This window comes from Polypterus senegalus, chromosome 14, assembly GCF_016835505.1.
Source record: "Polypterus senegalus isolate Bchr_013 chromosome 14, ASM1683550v1, whole genome shotgun sequence".
NCBI classification, from domain to species: domain Eukaryota; kingdom Metazoa; phylum Chordata; class Cladistia; order Polypteriformes; family Polypteridae; genus Polypterus; species Polypterus senegalus.
The window spans coordinates 57790512-57808288 of record NC_053167.1 but is presented as its reverse complement, the minus strand read 5'-3'; the positions used below and the strand labels follow the sequence as shown (position 1 = coordinate 57808288).

Here is a 17777-nt window from a genome sequence, read left to right as displayed (position 1 = left end):
TCTGTTACATTACCTCATCCATCACATCATATCATCTGACTCTTAATATGCATAGCTTTATCCAATCAACAAGTGCCACCAGTGTTTTCTGACTCCTTTTAACTCTCAAATTAATCTGAATATTGCCCTGTAAAATGAGTGATCTGCAGTCTCTTCTATTGGTTTTAGCACCATTTCATAGGAGGGGTGTTTAGGCTTTCCCATTAGTTTATTCCCTCTTTCTAGAGGGGTGTTTGGTACCCACCTACTTCATTTTACCCTTAACAACTATCTTGGTGGCTCCTCTAAGATGAGGCAACAGCCTCACATGACTAGGCTTAAACCAACATTTAGTTAACCCTTTAGTTACATTCAGTGCTTTATCCTTCTGTTTAGTAATTCATTGTTATAACTTCATATAACTATATACAGTACTTGTATTAAATTGTAAAATGATATAATGTATTGATTAAAATTTTTAATTTTCAGATTCAGATTTAAACGCGTTCGTTTAAAAAGGCATTTTAAATAAAAACTAGCATTGTGAAATGTCACAGCGCACCCACAAATTTGGGGCAAAACATAGTACCAATTAACTAAACAATCCAATTTCCTATTTGTTTGTATTGTTTTCAGTGAAAGAGTATACAGTATTTCAGCCTGTTTTTAGCCTTCACTTTAAGAAAGTTTATTTGAATATCTTTTAAGGCAAAGTTTAAACTTTTGGCATCACAGATTGGACATGGCCTTGTCTCCTGCAGTGTGGTTGCACAGCTTTAAGATTGTTGAGTGCCACCTTTCAAGCTTATTGAAACTCCCAAACAATGGGGCAATAAAATAGTGATTAAAAAATGATGTTGCATGTTCTTGTGACACGCTAGAGAGATGGCTTATCAAATAAATTTGTGCATTAAAAAATTTAATTTGTGGATTGTGTGGAATACCCACAATTCTGTGCAGAATTTCAAACCCTCATGTAATGTTATTTAAAATGCACACCACCTTTTCCTATTATATAACCCTATTGCAATGTATGCGTATTTTGGTTTTTAAACGTTTTTTAAATTTACTTTAAAAATTTAATTTAAATTAAAGTGTTGAATTGAGTTTTTTACCTTTTAATTGAAGTTTAACTCTGGGCCAGTTCATAAGCCTCTTTCAAGACTTGTACTAGAGATTCGAATTAATAAAATATATTGGCTGGATCCCCTACTGCAATATACAGTGTAGACACATGGGTAACACATAAGTCAGGGCAAAGAAAAGACTACTTATTCTTGGCTGTGACATGAACACAGTGTTGGTGCGGGTCGGCCCCATGCTCCGACTCCTGTTTTGGGAGCCTGTAGAACCTGACACCTTCGATTGTCATGACTGGGATGAGCCGAGCAAATTAGGCCACTTACACAAAACCAAGGGGATTGTGAAAAAGTGCTCTAGTGCTTTTATTAAAAACAATTCAAAAATCAAAGTGCCCAAAACATCCAGTGCTTAAAAGTCAATAAATAAATACTGTAAATAATCCAATAAAATAAAGGTGCTGTGAAGGTTAAAATCCAAATAAATAAATCCATTAAAACTATGTTAAAAAATCATGGGGTCTCCTTTTAAAATTCAGACCAGCACAGAGGGACTTCAATCAACAGGCTCAGACACCCTTCAGTCCTGGCCCTTGTCCCTGCTGTCCGATCCACGGGAGCCACTAAACCCAGCTCTACTCCACGCCTGCCTCTGCCTTTCCAGGCTCCACCCGGTGAGAAGCCACTCCTGAGTGTGATGATCACTCTCAGGATCACTCTCACTGCTTCCAAACCGCTCAAAAGGAGTGTTTCCCAAGCCCCATCCTGAGTGCTGGCCACGCGCTACTCCTTGGGGTTCCAGTCCCATCCGCCTGCTTCTGTCTCAAATTGTCGGCTGTCTGTCTCTCCTGCCTGTCTTCTTCCTAATATTCAGTTCTCCCTCCATCTTTCTCGTGCTGGCTCGTTCTTATAGGCACCCGTGGGCGCAGCGTCTCAATCTCGCACTGAAGCCGATGAAGCAATTGAGACAAACCTCACCCTCCCGTGCAGGTGCGTCTCGCCCCAGTCACCACAACAACTCCTTGCAGATATGTTAGCATGCACACCCATGGAGAATGAGCCGGACAATTAATTGGTTTATTAAAAAACAGCCACTTTTTATGAGCCATGGACCCTCTATACCACAGCCTTCCACCATTATTAAATTACACGCATGCATGATTTTATACATTTTGATACATTTTACATGTGTTTTAGATGGAGGATAGGAAATCTCAAAACCAGCTATGTAACGGTTACCTGTCTCACCGTTTGTGCCTCATCCTGCATGTTTCACCCCAGGGACTTTAATGACTGTCCAGTTCATTGCCTGTGACTGTGTTCCATCACTTTTCATCAACAAAGGTTTACCAACAATAGAGAGCTTTCTTTTAGGTGTTAGCTTCAGCCCTTGGTGGACCACAGACGAGCAATAAATACACTCAACAGCCACTTTTTAGGGACACCTTGCTAGTACTACAAACCGGATACAAAAAAAGTTGGGACACTAAACAAATTGTGAATAAAAACTGAATGCAATGATGTGGAGATGGCAAATGTCAATATTTTATTCGTAATAGAACGTAGATGACAGATCAAACGTTTAATCCGAGTAAATGTATCATTTTAAAGGAAAAATATGTTGATTCAAAATTTCACAGTGTCAACAAATCCCAAAAAAGTTGGGACAAGTAGCAATAAGAGGCTGGAAAAAGTAAATTTGAGAATAACGAAGAGCTGGAAGACCAATTAACACTAATTAGGTCAATTGGCAACATGATTGGGTATAAAAAGAGCTTCTCAGAGTGGCAGTGTCTCTCAGAAGCCAAGATGGGTAGAGGATCACCAATTCCCACAATGTTGCGCAGAAAGATAGTGGAGCAATATCAGAAAGGTGTTACCCAGCGAAAAATTGCAAAGACTTTGCATCTATCATCATCAACTGTGCATAACATCATCCAAGATTCAGAGAATCTGGAACAATCTCTGCGCGTAAGGGTCAAGGCCGTAAAACCATACTGGATGCCCGTGATCTCCGGGCCCTTAAACTACACTGCACCACAACCAGGAATGCTACTGTAAAGGAAATCACAGAATGGGCTCAGGAATACTTCCAGAAACCATTGTCAGTGAACACAATCCACCGTGCCATCCGCCGTTGCCAGCTGAAACTCTACAGTGCAAAGAAGAAGCCATTTCTAAGCAAGATCCACAAGCTCAGGCGTTTTCACTGGGCCAGGGATCATTTAAAATGGAGTGTGGCAAAATGGAAGACTGTTATGTGGTCAGACGAGTCACGATTCGAAGTTCTTTTTGGAAATCTGGGACGCCATGTCATCCGGACCAAAGAGGACAAGGACAACCCAAGTTGTTATCAACGCTCAGTTCAGAAGCCTGCATCTCTGATGGTATGGGGTTGCATGAGTGCGTGTGGCATGGGCAGCTTGCATGTCTGGAAAGGCACCATCAATGCAGAAAAATATATTCAGGTTCTAGAACAACATATGCTCCCATCCAGACGTCATCTCTTTCAGGGAAGACCCTGCATTTTTCAACAAGATAATGCCAGACCACATTCTGCATCAATCACAACATCATGGCTGCGTCGGAGAAGGATCCGGGTACTGAAATGGCCAGTCTGCAGTCCAGGGGCCTCATGTATAACGCCGTGCGTAGAACTCGCACTATAACATGGCGTAAGCACAAAAGCGAAATGTGCTTACGCACAGAAAAATCCAGATGCAGGAATCTGTGCGTATCCAACTTCCACGCTCTTCCGCTACATAAATCCCGATCAGCGTGAAAACTAACGCCGGCACGCACTTTATGTAACGCCCCAACTCCTCCCAAATTACGCCTCTTTGAATATGCAAATAATATAAATCGCCCTTAAGCGCAGCCTTCTGTGAAAAGACAATGGGAAAAGCACGGGGGAAATATAAGAATTTCAGCGAATACCAAGTGGAGGCAAAGGAAAAACATACTATTTGTTCAAATAAACCGTGGTATAATCAACAAAAGGAAGTTGATCGAGTGACATAGCGTGTTGGAGAAACTTGAAAGCTCACGTTCACAAAATCGCACAGTGCCGTAAATAAAAAAGAAGTCGCATATCTAAGTCGTTGTGAAAAGCCGAGTTGTAGCCACTGTCTGAGTGTCATATGAAAGCTTATTAGCGTACAGAGAAAAAAAGGCACACAGTGGGGAAAAAGCACGAAATGTCAACTTCAATCTCGACATTTCCACTTTAATCACGTAGTTTATTTTGTCATTAAAGTAGAACATCATAAACTTCATCTTAAAATCGTTTAATTAACCAGTTTCTCAAATCACATCGTAATTAAAGTAGCACGTTAAATGCTTTGTTTTGTATTTGATTTTCTATGTGCTCTATGTGTTTGAATCACTACTTGCTTCTTAAACCGGCTCTCTTCCTCCAACTGGACACAGAGTCCATTACATTCATGATATTACATCTCTCTGAATAACTAAAATACTGAGATGTATACGTGATGTCATTTTCATGATGATAGGAGTTAAAGCACGTTATTAAACATGTGTTTCACTTCGATGAAATAATTTATTGCAGCAGTACTCGGGGACGGCTCTTGGCTTGTGTTGGCACTGGGCAGAGGAAGAATCGGTGGCTCCTTCGCCGCCAATGTCATGCACGGTGGATGGCCATGTCCATTGCAAACACTGCATAGCCGCCTTGTGCTCATGACACAAAGCATTTAACTTTTGCCAAAATTTGTCGCTGCGTTTTTTGCTGTGTTGTTATTTTCTCTTTCTGTTTTATATTCAATATATATTGGCGTAGCTGTCACTGCAGTCAGTGCTTTTCTTTCCCTAAGTAACCGATCGCCATGCAATCAGCTCTGTAATAGACGTTAAGCCATCTGTAAGCTTAGCCGATTCTTCAAAACGTTTAAAGAACATTGAAATATCTTCATAGTACATGTTTAATTATTCTATCCTTAACGACACTCCCAGTGAAGAATATAGATTATTTAAATGAAGTTAAAGTTTTATCTGTATAATTTAACAAACATATTTTGCTGCATTTCACCTTAAAAATGATATCGTCATCATATGTAAATACTCGCTTTATAAAGTGGCTCAGGTTGTGCGATATTATAACTGTAGTGCAAGTTTACAGTGTGGTGATTGTACTTATATGTACAAACAATTCTACAAGGAGCACTTGATTGACTGCATTTAAAGTTCTTGGGATTAAACTGTTTCTGAACCGCAAGGTCTGTACAGGAAAGGCTTTAAAACGTTTTGCCGTGGCTGAGACAGCGTGTCCTTGAAGCTGTATACCGATAATTCTCTTTCCGATCAGCTGCTGCTGTGATTTACACTCAGATACAGTGATATAAATACTCCGCGTGGTGCAGTGAGAGGAATATGTAAAAAGATGATCCGCTGTGGCAACTCACGGGAGGAGCTGAAAGAAGAAGAAGAAAAATAAGATGAAGAGGAAGGTGCAGTGAGAGTAACAACGCTAAAGCAGTTATGGCATTTGGAATACTATGGCTGTTCCCTGGACCATTATATTGTTACGAGTTAATTACAATCAGATGCATTACACTAATAAACAATATGCGGTTAGTTTCAGTGTCTTTATAAAGCCGTGTCATGAAAATAATGAGTAATCACACAGGAACAGTACCATTGCTTTGACGCTGGGTGCCGCCAGTCTGCAAAACCGAGCGGAGAACTTGCGTACGACAATTCATGAGGTACCGTGGAAAAGTGCGTGGCTTTCGCCAAGTGTAGGTTTTATACATCGCGATTTGAACGTGGAAAAGTTCTTACGCAACATTTCTGTGTGTACGCACCGTTTATACATGAGGCCCCAGATCTTTCACCTATGGAGAAAATTTTGGCGCATCATAAAGAGGAAGGTGCGACAAAGAAGGCCCAAGACGATTGAACAGTTAGAGGCCTTTATTAGACAAGAATGGGAGAGCATTCCTATTTCTAAACTTGAGAAACTGGTCTCCTCGGGCCCCAGACGTCTGTTGAGTGTTGTAAGAAGAAGGGGAGATGCCACACAGTGGTGAAAATGGCCTTGTCCCAACTTTTTTGGGATTTGTTGACACCATGAAATTCTGAATCATCATATTTTTCCCTTAAAATGATACATTTTCTCAGTTTAAACTTTTGTTCCGTGATTTATGTTCTATTCTGAATAAAATATTAGAAGTTGGCACCTCCACATCATTGCATTCAGTTTTTATTCACGATTTGTATAGTGTCCCAACTTTTTTGGAATCCGGTTTGTAGTTTGGTCCCCCTTTTACCTTCAGAACTGCTGTGATTCTTCGCAGCATAGATTCTCAAGGTGCTGGAAACATTCCTCAGGAATTTTGGTCCATATTGACATGATAGCATCAGGCAGTTGCTGTACATTTGTTGGCTGCACATCCATGATGCAAATTTCCTGTTCCGCCACATCACAGAGGTGCTCTATTGGAGTGAAATCTGGTGACTGTGGAGGCCTTTTGAGTACAGTGAACTCATTGTTATGTTCAAGAAACCAGTTTGAGATGATTTGAACTTGTGCCCAAAGTGTGCCAAGAAAATATCCCTCACACCATTACATCATCACCATCATCCTGAACCGTTGGTGCAAAGCATGATGGATCCGTGCTTTCATGTTGTTGACATGAAATTCTGACCCTAACATCCGAACCTTACAGCAGAAATCCAGATTCGTCAGACCAGGCAAAGTTTTTCCAGTCTTCTGTTGTCCTATTTTGGTAGGCAAATTGCCTCAGTTGCCTGTTCTTAGCTGACAAGAGTGGCACCCAGTGTGGTCTCCTGCTGCTGTAGTCCATCTGCTTCAAGGTTGGACGTGTTCATTCAGCGATGCTCTTCTGCATCTTCTTTTGTAATGAGTGCTTATTCGAGTTACTGATGACTTTCTATCGGCTCAAACCAGTCTGGCCATTCTCATCTGACCTCTGGCATCAACAAGTGTATTTTCATCAAAACCAATAGCATAACATATAAAGCAAATCATAGAATTATGCAGCCTTGTTAAAATGTAGATTATTTACAATGAAATGGAGAACAAATCTAACAGAATGGGTGTGAAAGACGGCATTCAGATGTGTTAAAGGTAAGCACAAAATCCTAGTTAGACATTTAGCAGGCACAGGTGGTCTGTTTCCAGAGTTTGAATAATTACTGTGACTGTGCTCACATTTTTAGCGGTATTTAATTTTGGGTAAGACATTCTTTGAAGTATCCTCTAAGTCGTCTTCCAGTTTCACCTATGTGGATTACTGTATACTTTCTCCAAGGATTATAGGTCACTAGTTTTCAAGTCAGGCAGCAGGCCTTTTGTGTAATTATGAATCTTCCATAGGGACCAATTATTATAAGAATTTTTGCATTTAATTTACTGGCTGTTTTATAAGACAGAGAGTGCCCACTGGAGCAAGTGACATTGTCAGTTGTTGGGAGCTATATTTGAGTAAATGGGTAGATGATAGTAGGATATTGCGGAAAGGTTAGGAAAAGGTAGCTGTGGAATAAGTCTGTAAAATAGGGAAATGGTGTATTGTAACATTGAGTAGATATGATAGAAAGGCCTAATCACTGGAATACCGTACTCTTTCCTGGTACTCCTTTGTAAGTAAATATTAGAAGGTCTATTTTGAGGCTGGCTGAAGGCTTTGGCCACAAAATATGCTAATCGGTGTTGATTAAAAAAAAAAAGAGAGAGAAAGGAGAAAAGGTACACTTGAGTTGTTTCTGGTACAGATTTTTTTTTTTTTGGCCTGACATTTCAGTGTTACAAATTAACTATACTAGTGCCATAAAATAAAATAATTAGGGAAGAAATCAAAAATCAGTACAGAATGAAATAATTTGATATTTACTCTCTGTAGATATATTAATATCCATATAGACAGCCATGTATTTAGGATCCATTTCCTCTAAAGACAGCATATGTATCTAATCTATGGAAAACCTATAAAACTCCAGCAGGCTTGTATTGGAAGTCCTTTTTTTTTTTTACAACATTATAATATATTTATGGATTATAAAGAAACATGCTCAGTTGGTTGAGCCAGTGTTTTTTCCCCATGCTGTGCTGTTGGGATAGTCATTGGCTTCATGTGACCTTGATCTGGATAAGCAGGCTATAAAAATTTATGAATGGAGTGAATTTGAATCTGTTGTTGTTTTGCCAACTTTGTAAATTCTATGTAGCTTTTTTTTTTTAACAAAGCTAATTACTTTTAATCTTTTTAAACAAGCTTTACATCCCTTTAACATTGCTTACCTACTAGTATTTTAAACTTTTATTTTTATTTTAAAGGGTAAACTTTTCAACTGTGGTTGGTTGCTAATGATATCAGTGCTGTGGGTATAAGTATATTCATAAATTCAGCAATCAGCATAATAACACACTTTTAGCTGTTAATTTTCTGCCCTTTTTCTTTAGTTAATACCGTCATCAGGCATGTTTGCATCTGTTAATTAACACTTAATATTTTTTTAAAAAAGGCACAAGAAATTTCCCATGTACTCTTTACACTCTTGCAGGGTTTTATGAATGCTGTTTAATAAAGTAGGGTGACATCTCTGGTATTGTTACATAGGTAGGTATTTCTCGTTAGGCATGAAAGTATTGGATGGCTGTTGTAAATATTTGTGCTTATAAACCTTTGTAAGCACTCTGAGCCTGAACTTTGTGAAGAGTGCCATAAACAAATAAAAAGAAAGAAAAATCAAGCCTTCAACAATATCCCGTGCCATTAATGAGCTCCCTTGTCATAGATGAGATCTTACAGTTTAAAGCAAATTTCAAAAAACACAAGACAATATTGTTTGTTTCGTAACAAACATTTTTACAAAATAAAATATATTACTCTTGTAACAAAACAAAAGCTATCCTGCAAAGGAAAATGTATAACTTCTTATGTTTTTCTTTTTTCTTTTGCCTTTTAACTTATTTTCCTGTGTTAAAAATGTTTTTGAAACCTTTCAAAATTATTTCTTTGTAATATTTGGTGATTTGATGATAATAAATTCTAATCCTTACAATTGCATTCATAGCAACATTTTTTTTTATTTTTTATTTGAAGTATATAAATGTGATACATTTTTATTCTGTTAGGCTTCCATAAAATATACTATGAATTCTATTAGGCCACAGAGAAGGAACAAAAGGGACACAGTGAAGGGAAAAAATGTCTTTCGGAATTAAAGTCGAAATTTCAACTTTAATCTCGTAGTTTATTTTGTGATTAAAGATATAATTTCAACTTTAATCTTGAAATTTCAATTTTAATCACATAGTTTATTTTATAAAGTGGAATGTCAAAAACGTCATCTTATAATCAGTGTTTAATTTACTAGAGTTTCTCAAATCCCACTGTAACTAAAGCAGCACATTAAATGCTTTGTATTCTGGGTGTTCCTCAACTCAGTCATTAGTCGCTATGTGCTTCTTAAATGTACATCCTTTTACTCTTTACTCTTCTGAATGTGCTTTCTTTATTGTAGTTGTACTGTCACTATCAAACCTACCAAACCCTAGTTCCTATCTTTCCATTTTCTTTCTCAGCATAACCAAAACACAAACTACCAATAAACTTCGAACATTTATAGTTTTAGGAAATTTAAAGGAGCATTGAAAAATATTCATTGTACATGTTTAGTTATTCCATCCATTCACCCAAGGTCACATCCGTCCCAGCAACTATCGAACATAAGGCACGAACAATCCCTGGACAGGCGCCAACTCATCGCAAGATGAATACGAGCATACACGTTTAAGATAAGCAAAAATCTACATATAATACTTTGCACAGACTTGCATGTTCTTAAATGAAATCATTTTCTTTGACACTTAAATCAGATGCGTTAACTTGCAATAAATTCAGACAGTGTGTCAGTAATGCACATCTGGATAAAAGCAAAACCTCATAGAATCTGTTGAACTGGGAAGTTAAGTGTTATGGTAACACAACAAATTTGAGAAATCACTTCTCCCGACGTCAACCAAAAACATTGTTTCAGTTAACATCCAAACAAGTAATGCCTAAACAATGTACACTGGAGACAGCATTTAACTCTAAGCTTACATAGTCTCGGGCTTAAAAAAATAACAATATCTGGCAGTTTTTATCTGTAAGGATATGAGACGCTACGCCATTGTTGACAACAAGAGCTTTGTACAAAAGATACTGGTTTTGGAACCACTGTATACTATACCAACAGGAAAGCAAATGAGTGTAGTCATTGTTACCTAGGTTTAATGAAGATTTTAAGCAAAACATCACCATGTGTTTCAGGTCAGCGGAGGGAATAGCCCTAACATGCAGCAGGTGGACATCTAGGGCAACTGATTCCTACATGACAATCACATGTCATTACATTAAAAACGACTGGGCACCCGTAACAGGTATGTTGCAGACAAGTGTGCTTCATGCTAGCCTCACCAGGAGCAAAACCTTGCTCTCTATACTAGTATGCAGAGCTGCTGAGATTCTGGCCATTGTTCCAAAACCCTTCCTAGCATCTTCAATGCACCGTTTCTTTGCTTGACCATGTTAGTGACAAGTTTGTGTGTTGGCAAGTGCAATTGACATTGCTTCTCTTTTACCATGTGGCTACAGTAGCTGTACTGCTATGGTTGAGTTGTAAGTTACAGTGGCTATTTTTATTTTATGCTCCATTCATTTGTTGCCACTGTCAACAAGTCTCGGCACTAGATCATCATTTTAAAATTCTTCCTTTTTTTGTCTGAGGACGAAGTGTGAGGATACATTTTCAAGACTGAATAACTGAGCAACTGTATGTGTTACTTGTAGAATTATAGTACTAGGTTGTTGTACCGTGTTAGCCATTATGAATGTAGAGAAAAGCCAAGCAAAATGACACCTTTTATTGGCTAACTAAAAAGATTACAATATGCAAGCTTTCGAGGCAACTCAGGCCCCTTCTTCAGGCAAGATGTAATCAAGATTACATCTTGCCTGAAGAAGGGGCCTGAGTTGCCTCGAAAGCTTGCATATTGTAATCTTTTTAGTTAGCCAATTGTAGAATTATACAAAGACACAAATATTCTCGCTGTATCTTTAATTCTGACTAATTCAAGCTTAGTTTAATACTGTATGTTCAATTGGGGAAAATTTTGGCTAATAGGTTACTAAATAACATTTATTATTTAAGAAGAAATATTTAATTAATTTTTAATATTATTTGCAAGATGATATAGGTATTTTATAAAGTAAATGCCACTACATTGTATTAAAACAAGGAGCCCGCATAATATGTGTAGACTCTGATGTGGCAATAGATATGTTTGCTAAATTATGGAGAATTTTGAATGAGCGCACTGCTATTAAAAAGTTGTTTTTTTATGAGCAATGATGTTTTGTTCCACATTTTGCAAATACTGATGTTAACTTTTTATTACTAATCAAATGTCATTCCATTCTTATTCATATGTTATGAAGACACCCTGTAGATACTCTTCAAATAAAGCATTACTGAAATGCATGATTAAGTAATCTAAAAAAAAAAAAAAGCCAGCGCCTCAAATATGTTAGTGCATACTAATTAAAGTCGATATCGAATCGGAACATTGTGAACCATCAAATCAAATTAGGTTATCAGTACCAATACCCAGGCCTAGTTAAAATAGGGTTTGAGAAATTCTGTTAAACATTGATTTTAAGATGCAATTTATGATGTTCTGCTTTAATGGAAAATTAAAGCTACAAAAATAAAGTGGGTATTCCAAAATTAAAGTTGAAATTTCGTCTTTAATCACAACATAAACTATGAGATTAAAGTTGAAATATTATCTTTAATCTCGGAATATCCACTTTATTTTCGTATTTTTCCTTCACTGTGTCCTTAATTCGCTTCCATAATATTTATATACAGCACACATTTTATATTTATTAGCAATTCACATTATCTTAAACTTCAGCTTTCATTTTTTGTATTAAAAAAATTTTTCTTATCTTAGATTCACTACTTTACTTTATTCATCCCAAGGGGAAATTTACTTACTCCAGCAGCAGCATACTGATACAAGAAAAATATTAAAGTGTAATAAAAATTAAGAAAAAAACGGACAAGAACTTTGAATAATGTTAACATTTACCCGCCCAGGTGGAACTGAAGAGTCGCATAGTGTGGGGAGGAACGATCTCCTCAGTCTCTGTTTTTATTGCTATATTTATAGAATCTAAATAATATATTTTAAATAACATTTTTGAATGCATTACAAATATGATTTTTTATATTTAAAAGGGAAGACGATGCTGTAGAATTTACTTAGTCTTTTATATCAAATTTTTGCTAAATATATAACTCCAATATTTTTGTGTATTTTATTGTAGGAGAGGTTTTGAGAGGAGATCGAATTGTCAATACTCCATTTCAAATACAGATGAACAATGATAAAAAATGTGAAGTTCTATGTAATAAACCAAAAAAGCTGACCTTGGACCATAGCAAACTAATTGCAGAAAGGATCAAAGAAGACTATTATGTCCATTTGTAAGTACATTCAAGGAATTATTTATCTTTTATTGCCATGCATTTACATGCTTTTATCAGGTTACATTTACCATCCTCTTACCTAGGCTGACAAAGTTCAAATTCTCCACAGTTTAGAATCTTGATGACAGGTAGCAGATATAAACATGACTGAAGTAAAACTAATAAAAATAATAAGTGATGGCAAAACCTTCTATATTTGATAGATTTCACCATTTAATACTTTTTGGTCTATATTCACTCGATCATCTTAGCAATTCTCCACAAAATGTATTCAGTTATTTTGACTTCTATTTAACTATTAATTATTTGCATGTATTTATTGATATGAAGGTAAAGCATTCTTTTACTTCTGCTCTATTCTTCTTTAAATTAATGCTTACAATAATTTTGTTGCAAATAAAAGACATTATTTAGCAGAACATACAGATGTATAACACTTAAAATCACTTACAACCAATCATTAAGTTGACAGTCTGATCATGGCCTGGTAATATTGATGCAGTGTCACAAGACTGTTATGGTATTTCCAAAACCTGAGATGTTTTTTGCAGAGACAATATCATAAGTCAGTACTAATTTTGTTACATGATCCTGAGCAAATCACTTATCTGTAATCTAATTGTTAGAATGCAGTTAAAGGAGAAGATGTTGAAATCTACTCTGTATTTCAAACTTATATTGTTATACACTCTGGTTTAAGTAGAAAACATTTGACAAGGTTTGAACATTTTGTACTTAATAGCAAAAACAGAGTATGCCGCAACCTTCTGTGTTTAGACTTAATAACAGTTACATGCATGCCATGTTTTTTTTCCACTTTCTATTTGTGTATTAGTTTATTGGGATTATTGTATTGTTTTTTGTGTTGTACAGTGTAAAAAGGAAAGGACCCCCATGCAGAAGTTTTTTCTCCCTATGATATTTGAGGTATCAGATAACTTTTAGCAAGGTCTCAAACCTTAATTGTCTTGCTGGGGCTATGGCTTGTTCACAGTCATCATTAGGAAACGCTAGGCAACACAAATTGCAAAGCTGTATAAATTCTGTGACTCCTCAAACCTTGTCCCAACAATCAGCAGCCGTAGGCACCTCTAAGTCACTGCTTAGCAATCTGAAAAATAAAATAATTGATGCTGTCAAAGCAGGAGAAGTTCTACAAGAAGATAGCAAAGTGTTTCAGGTAGCTGTTTTCCTTAGTGCGTAATGTTATTAGGAAATGGCAGTTAACAGGAACGGTGAAGTTCAAGTTGAGGTCTGGAAGAACAAGAAAACTTTCTGAAAGAACTGCTTGTGGGATTGCTAGAAGACAAATAAAAAGCCCCATTTGACTGCAGTAGACCTTCAGGTAGATTTCGCAGACTCTGGAATGATTTTATACTGTTTTACTGTATATTGACACCTTAACAAATACAACCTTCATGGTAGAGTCAGCAGAAGAAAACCATTCCTACGTCCTAGACATTTGCAGAGCCTAAAGTTTGCAAATGAACATATAAATGAGACTGATGCATTTTGGAAATAAGTCATGTTGACTGATGAAGGAAGTGAAAATAGAACTTTCTGCCCACAATATGTAAATGTATGTTTTGGAGAAAAAGAGTGCCAAATTCCAGAAAAAGAACACACATCCAGCTATTAAGCATGAGGGTAGATTGATCATGCTTTACAAACTGTGATACTTGCCAAAGTGTGTGTTACTAAGTACTGACAGTGTTGGGTGACCAAACTTTTGCTTAGGCCCTTTTAATATTTTTGGTATTTTGTACCTGTGAATGATGGAAATAAAAATGTAATCTTGCTTAAGATATTAAAGAAAGGTGTCAACTTGAACTGATCAGGCATAAAGTTAATCTTCTGCTCGCTTAACTATTGACACTAACATACACTTTAGCAAGGGTCCCAAACTTTAGCATGCCACTCTAAGTTTCATTTATGGTCAGAACCATGTTAAACCAGTATTTCTCTCTGTGAGCAAAACACAAACGCAATACACCAATGACTTGCTATATATATAGCATATAAATGTTTTGTTATTGGTAAACATTCATCTCATAAATATTTCTCTCTCACACAAACACACACACAAATCTCTTAGTTATATAAAAATTTATATGTATAATGCAATAACAAAAAATATCTGTCAATTTAAAGGCCTTTTCTCTGACGCAGTCGCACATTGTCTTTTGTAATCAGTTAGTTAATCTTTTGATATTGTTACACATACTTTTGGGTACAATATTAAGAATTAGATAAAACTAAACTTATAATTTTGATTAAATAAAACATGATGCAACCTGCTTACCAATAACGGGGTGAAGCCGATGCATGTCCAAGGTACTGCAGCCTCCTCCATTTATTCATGTTCACTTCTTTGATTTTATTGCTGCCGTTATCCATGGTATAATTTTCAAAAATTTCTGAAATTGTTTTTGCGTGGTTGTTCTGGAGTATTGAGTGTTGCTTGATGAGGGGAAAAATAAATTTAAATGATATATACTGTATATATTAATTGCATTCACACTTTAGAGATGAGATACCTGTGACCAGTTTTTAAACTGCTTTGATTTTATCATAGCATCATCTGTCCCCACCCAGAATGTTTGTTCCATTTGTCAAGATAAATTCAAGAAATTATTTTAGCAATTTGTTTCTGAAAAAAATAAAAATATTAAACTAAAATTATGTTGAGTCACTGTAATTTTTATTTGAAATCATAATTAAATCTTTGTTGTTTTAGTCTTTTTATGCCATTTTTTTCATTTTCTCCATCAAACACTTGGGAAAAATATATTACAATTTACATGTAACAATTACATTATTTCATATTAGTCAATATCAATATATATCACGACATAAATCAGATCACTTTCTGTCAGGCATAAAGGTAAATTTTTACTCCTAAGTGAGATGTGAAGATAGCGTAAGATTAATTTTGGTGTAAATATTATTCATTTTCTGTCAGAAGTTGAACATGACAAATGTACTATAGAACTTTATGCAACTATATTTCTAATGAATAAATTGGGTATATATAATAAACTAAAATCTTAATTCTAACCAGTCAAAGGCTTCAAGTATTACAGGCGAACGCAAAATGCACAACTAAATTCTTTGGTAAAATCCAATTTAAATCCATCCATCCATCCATTATCCAACCCGCTATATCCAAACTACAGGGTCACGGGGGGTCTGCTGGAGCTAATCCCAGCCAACACAGGGGGCGCAAGGCAGGAAACAAACCACGGGCAGGGCGCTAGCCTGCCGCAGGGCATTCCAAATAAATAAAATAGGTAATACAAAACAAAAGTCTTAATTCTGACCAATCAGAAGCTTTAACATTTTACAGGAGGATATACTGCATTTGTAGGTGAATTACAAATGAATAAAATCTTAATTCTAAAATCTTAAATCTAAAACTAAAATCGTAAAGCTTTCGAGTTTTAGAAGTGATTACAAAGTAAATTCTTTGGTCAGCCAAATAAATTAGAACATTAGAACAATGTAGATGAGAACAGGCCAGTCAACCCTACAAAGCCCACCAGTCCAATCCACTTATTTTTTCTAAAAAAAAAAACATCGTCTAGTTTTGAAAGTCCCTAAAGTCTTACTGTACTACGCTACATGGTAGCTTATCCAAAGAGTCACTTAATGACACAGTAAATTATGTATTAATAAAAAATCACAAAAAAAAAAAAACACCACTATACTGTATCCTTCCCTTTGTATCGATTTACACTGTTTTAAGAGGTTGGGAAACAAACCCAGAAATAAATATATAACAAAACATTCTCTATAAATTCTCAGTACAAGTTCAAGCAGCTTTCAAAGAAATCCCCATTAGTGCAGTACTGTCTCTAAGTGCTGTCAGTGTTTTCGACCAGACATTTCCCTACTACAGGTTACAGGCAAGAATGAGAAGACTGTCCTCTGCGTCATATTTTAAAGCTGCTCTGTGGCAGATCACAATATTACCTGTGCTGAAAACCCTCTCATAGGGGGTGCCTGATGCAGGGATGCACAAGTAGCTCTTTGCCAGATGGCTTACTCTTGGGAAGTTTCTGTCATGTATCTTCCACCACTGTAAGTCATCCGTTTCACTGTCTGCATCTGGTGCCAGCAGATAATTGTCAAGTTCCTTTTCCATTGTCTCTTTATCACTGAGTCCTGTGCTGGTGGAGAATGATTTCTTAAAGAAAATGCCCAGTGACTTTTTCTGTTTCTTCTGGTTGGGTAGCATTGCAGCACCTCCTCTCTGTTGTTCTCCTCCTGCTTCCTTTGTTCTGATTAAAGCGGACTGGGCTTGACTTTCCTCCAGCATTTCAGACACTGCTCTCATTTTGGTGACATCGATCTTTTCTGGCTTGATGTATTGCACCCTGAAGCGTGGATCCATCAAGGTTGCCACATCAAGCAGGTCATCAGTTATCTGGTCAGCATACTTTTTCATCAAGGTATGCCATGTGACAGTCATCTTTATTCCTTTGTTAGCTGTATTTCATCTTCAGATATCTTCAGAATCTGTGTTCTGAAGAGGTGCATCATGGGCTTGAGGTAGGAAACATTTACATAAGATTCACCAGAGAGTGAATCAGTAAATTCCAGTAGTGGATTCAAGGCCTCATGCAAGGACTGTTTTACATCCACGTCCTGCCATGTGGGAACCAAGTGTCTGGTCTTATCTGCACTGAGTACCTGAGAGATGGCCTTGTGCTGCTCTAACACCCTTACAATTGTTCTATGACATGACCCCCACCTGGTGTGGAGGTAGGTGATGCTCTTCCTGGGCCATGTCTATCTTATTCTTCCAGGAGAAAGTGAAGACAGCCACCACTTTCTTACAAACACACACAGCTCACTCCACCTTCTTGTTTTTTCCTGATCTCTCTAAGGAATAAAAGGTAAATAGGTAAGTCTAATTAATTTAAAATTTGTGTGCAGAGATAAAGCTTAAATTCTGAAAATCTAGGGTGACTAGATGTCCAATATCACCTGTGGCAGTTTTGTAGTTTTTGCACAGGGCAGTATGCATGCTGACGTTTCAGAAGGAGCACATCGCTACGTGCCGCCTTCAAAGCATTAAAATCCTAATACCAGTTCTATTTAAAATGGACATTATCAGACCAATCGGATACAGTATTCAGTATTCATGAAGCAAAGATTACAAACTGGTAGGTGCTCAAGTGCAATCAAAATATC

The 17777-nt window shown here is 36.7% G+C and overlaps 1 protein-coding gene across 1 annotated transcript in view; it reads left to right on the top strand.

Moving 5' to 3' along the window:
* The window catches only part of tm9sf4 (transmembrane 9 superfamily protein member 4), an 82035-nt gene that overhangs the window by 16244 nt on the left and 48014 nt on the right, over positions 1-17777 (top strand). The window contains exon 4 of the mRNA XM_039735432.1: positions 12419-12578. Coding sequence (XP_039591366.1) covers positions 12419-12578 — 160 coding nt within the window. The remainder of the gene's footprint in view (positions 1-12418; positions 12579-17777) is intronic.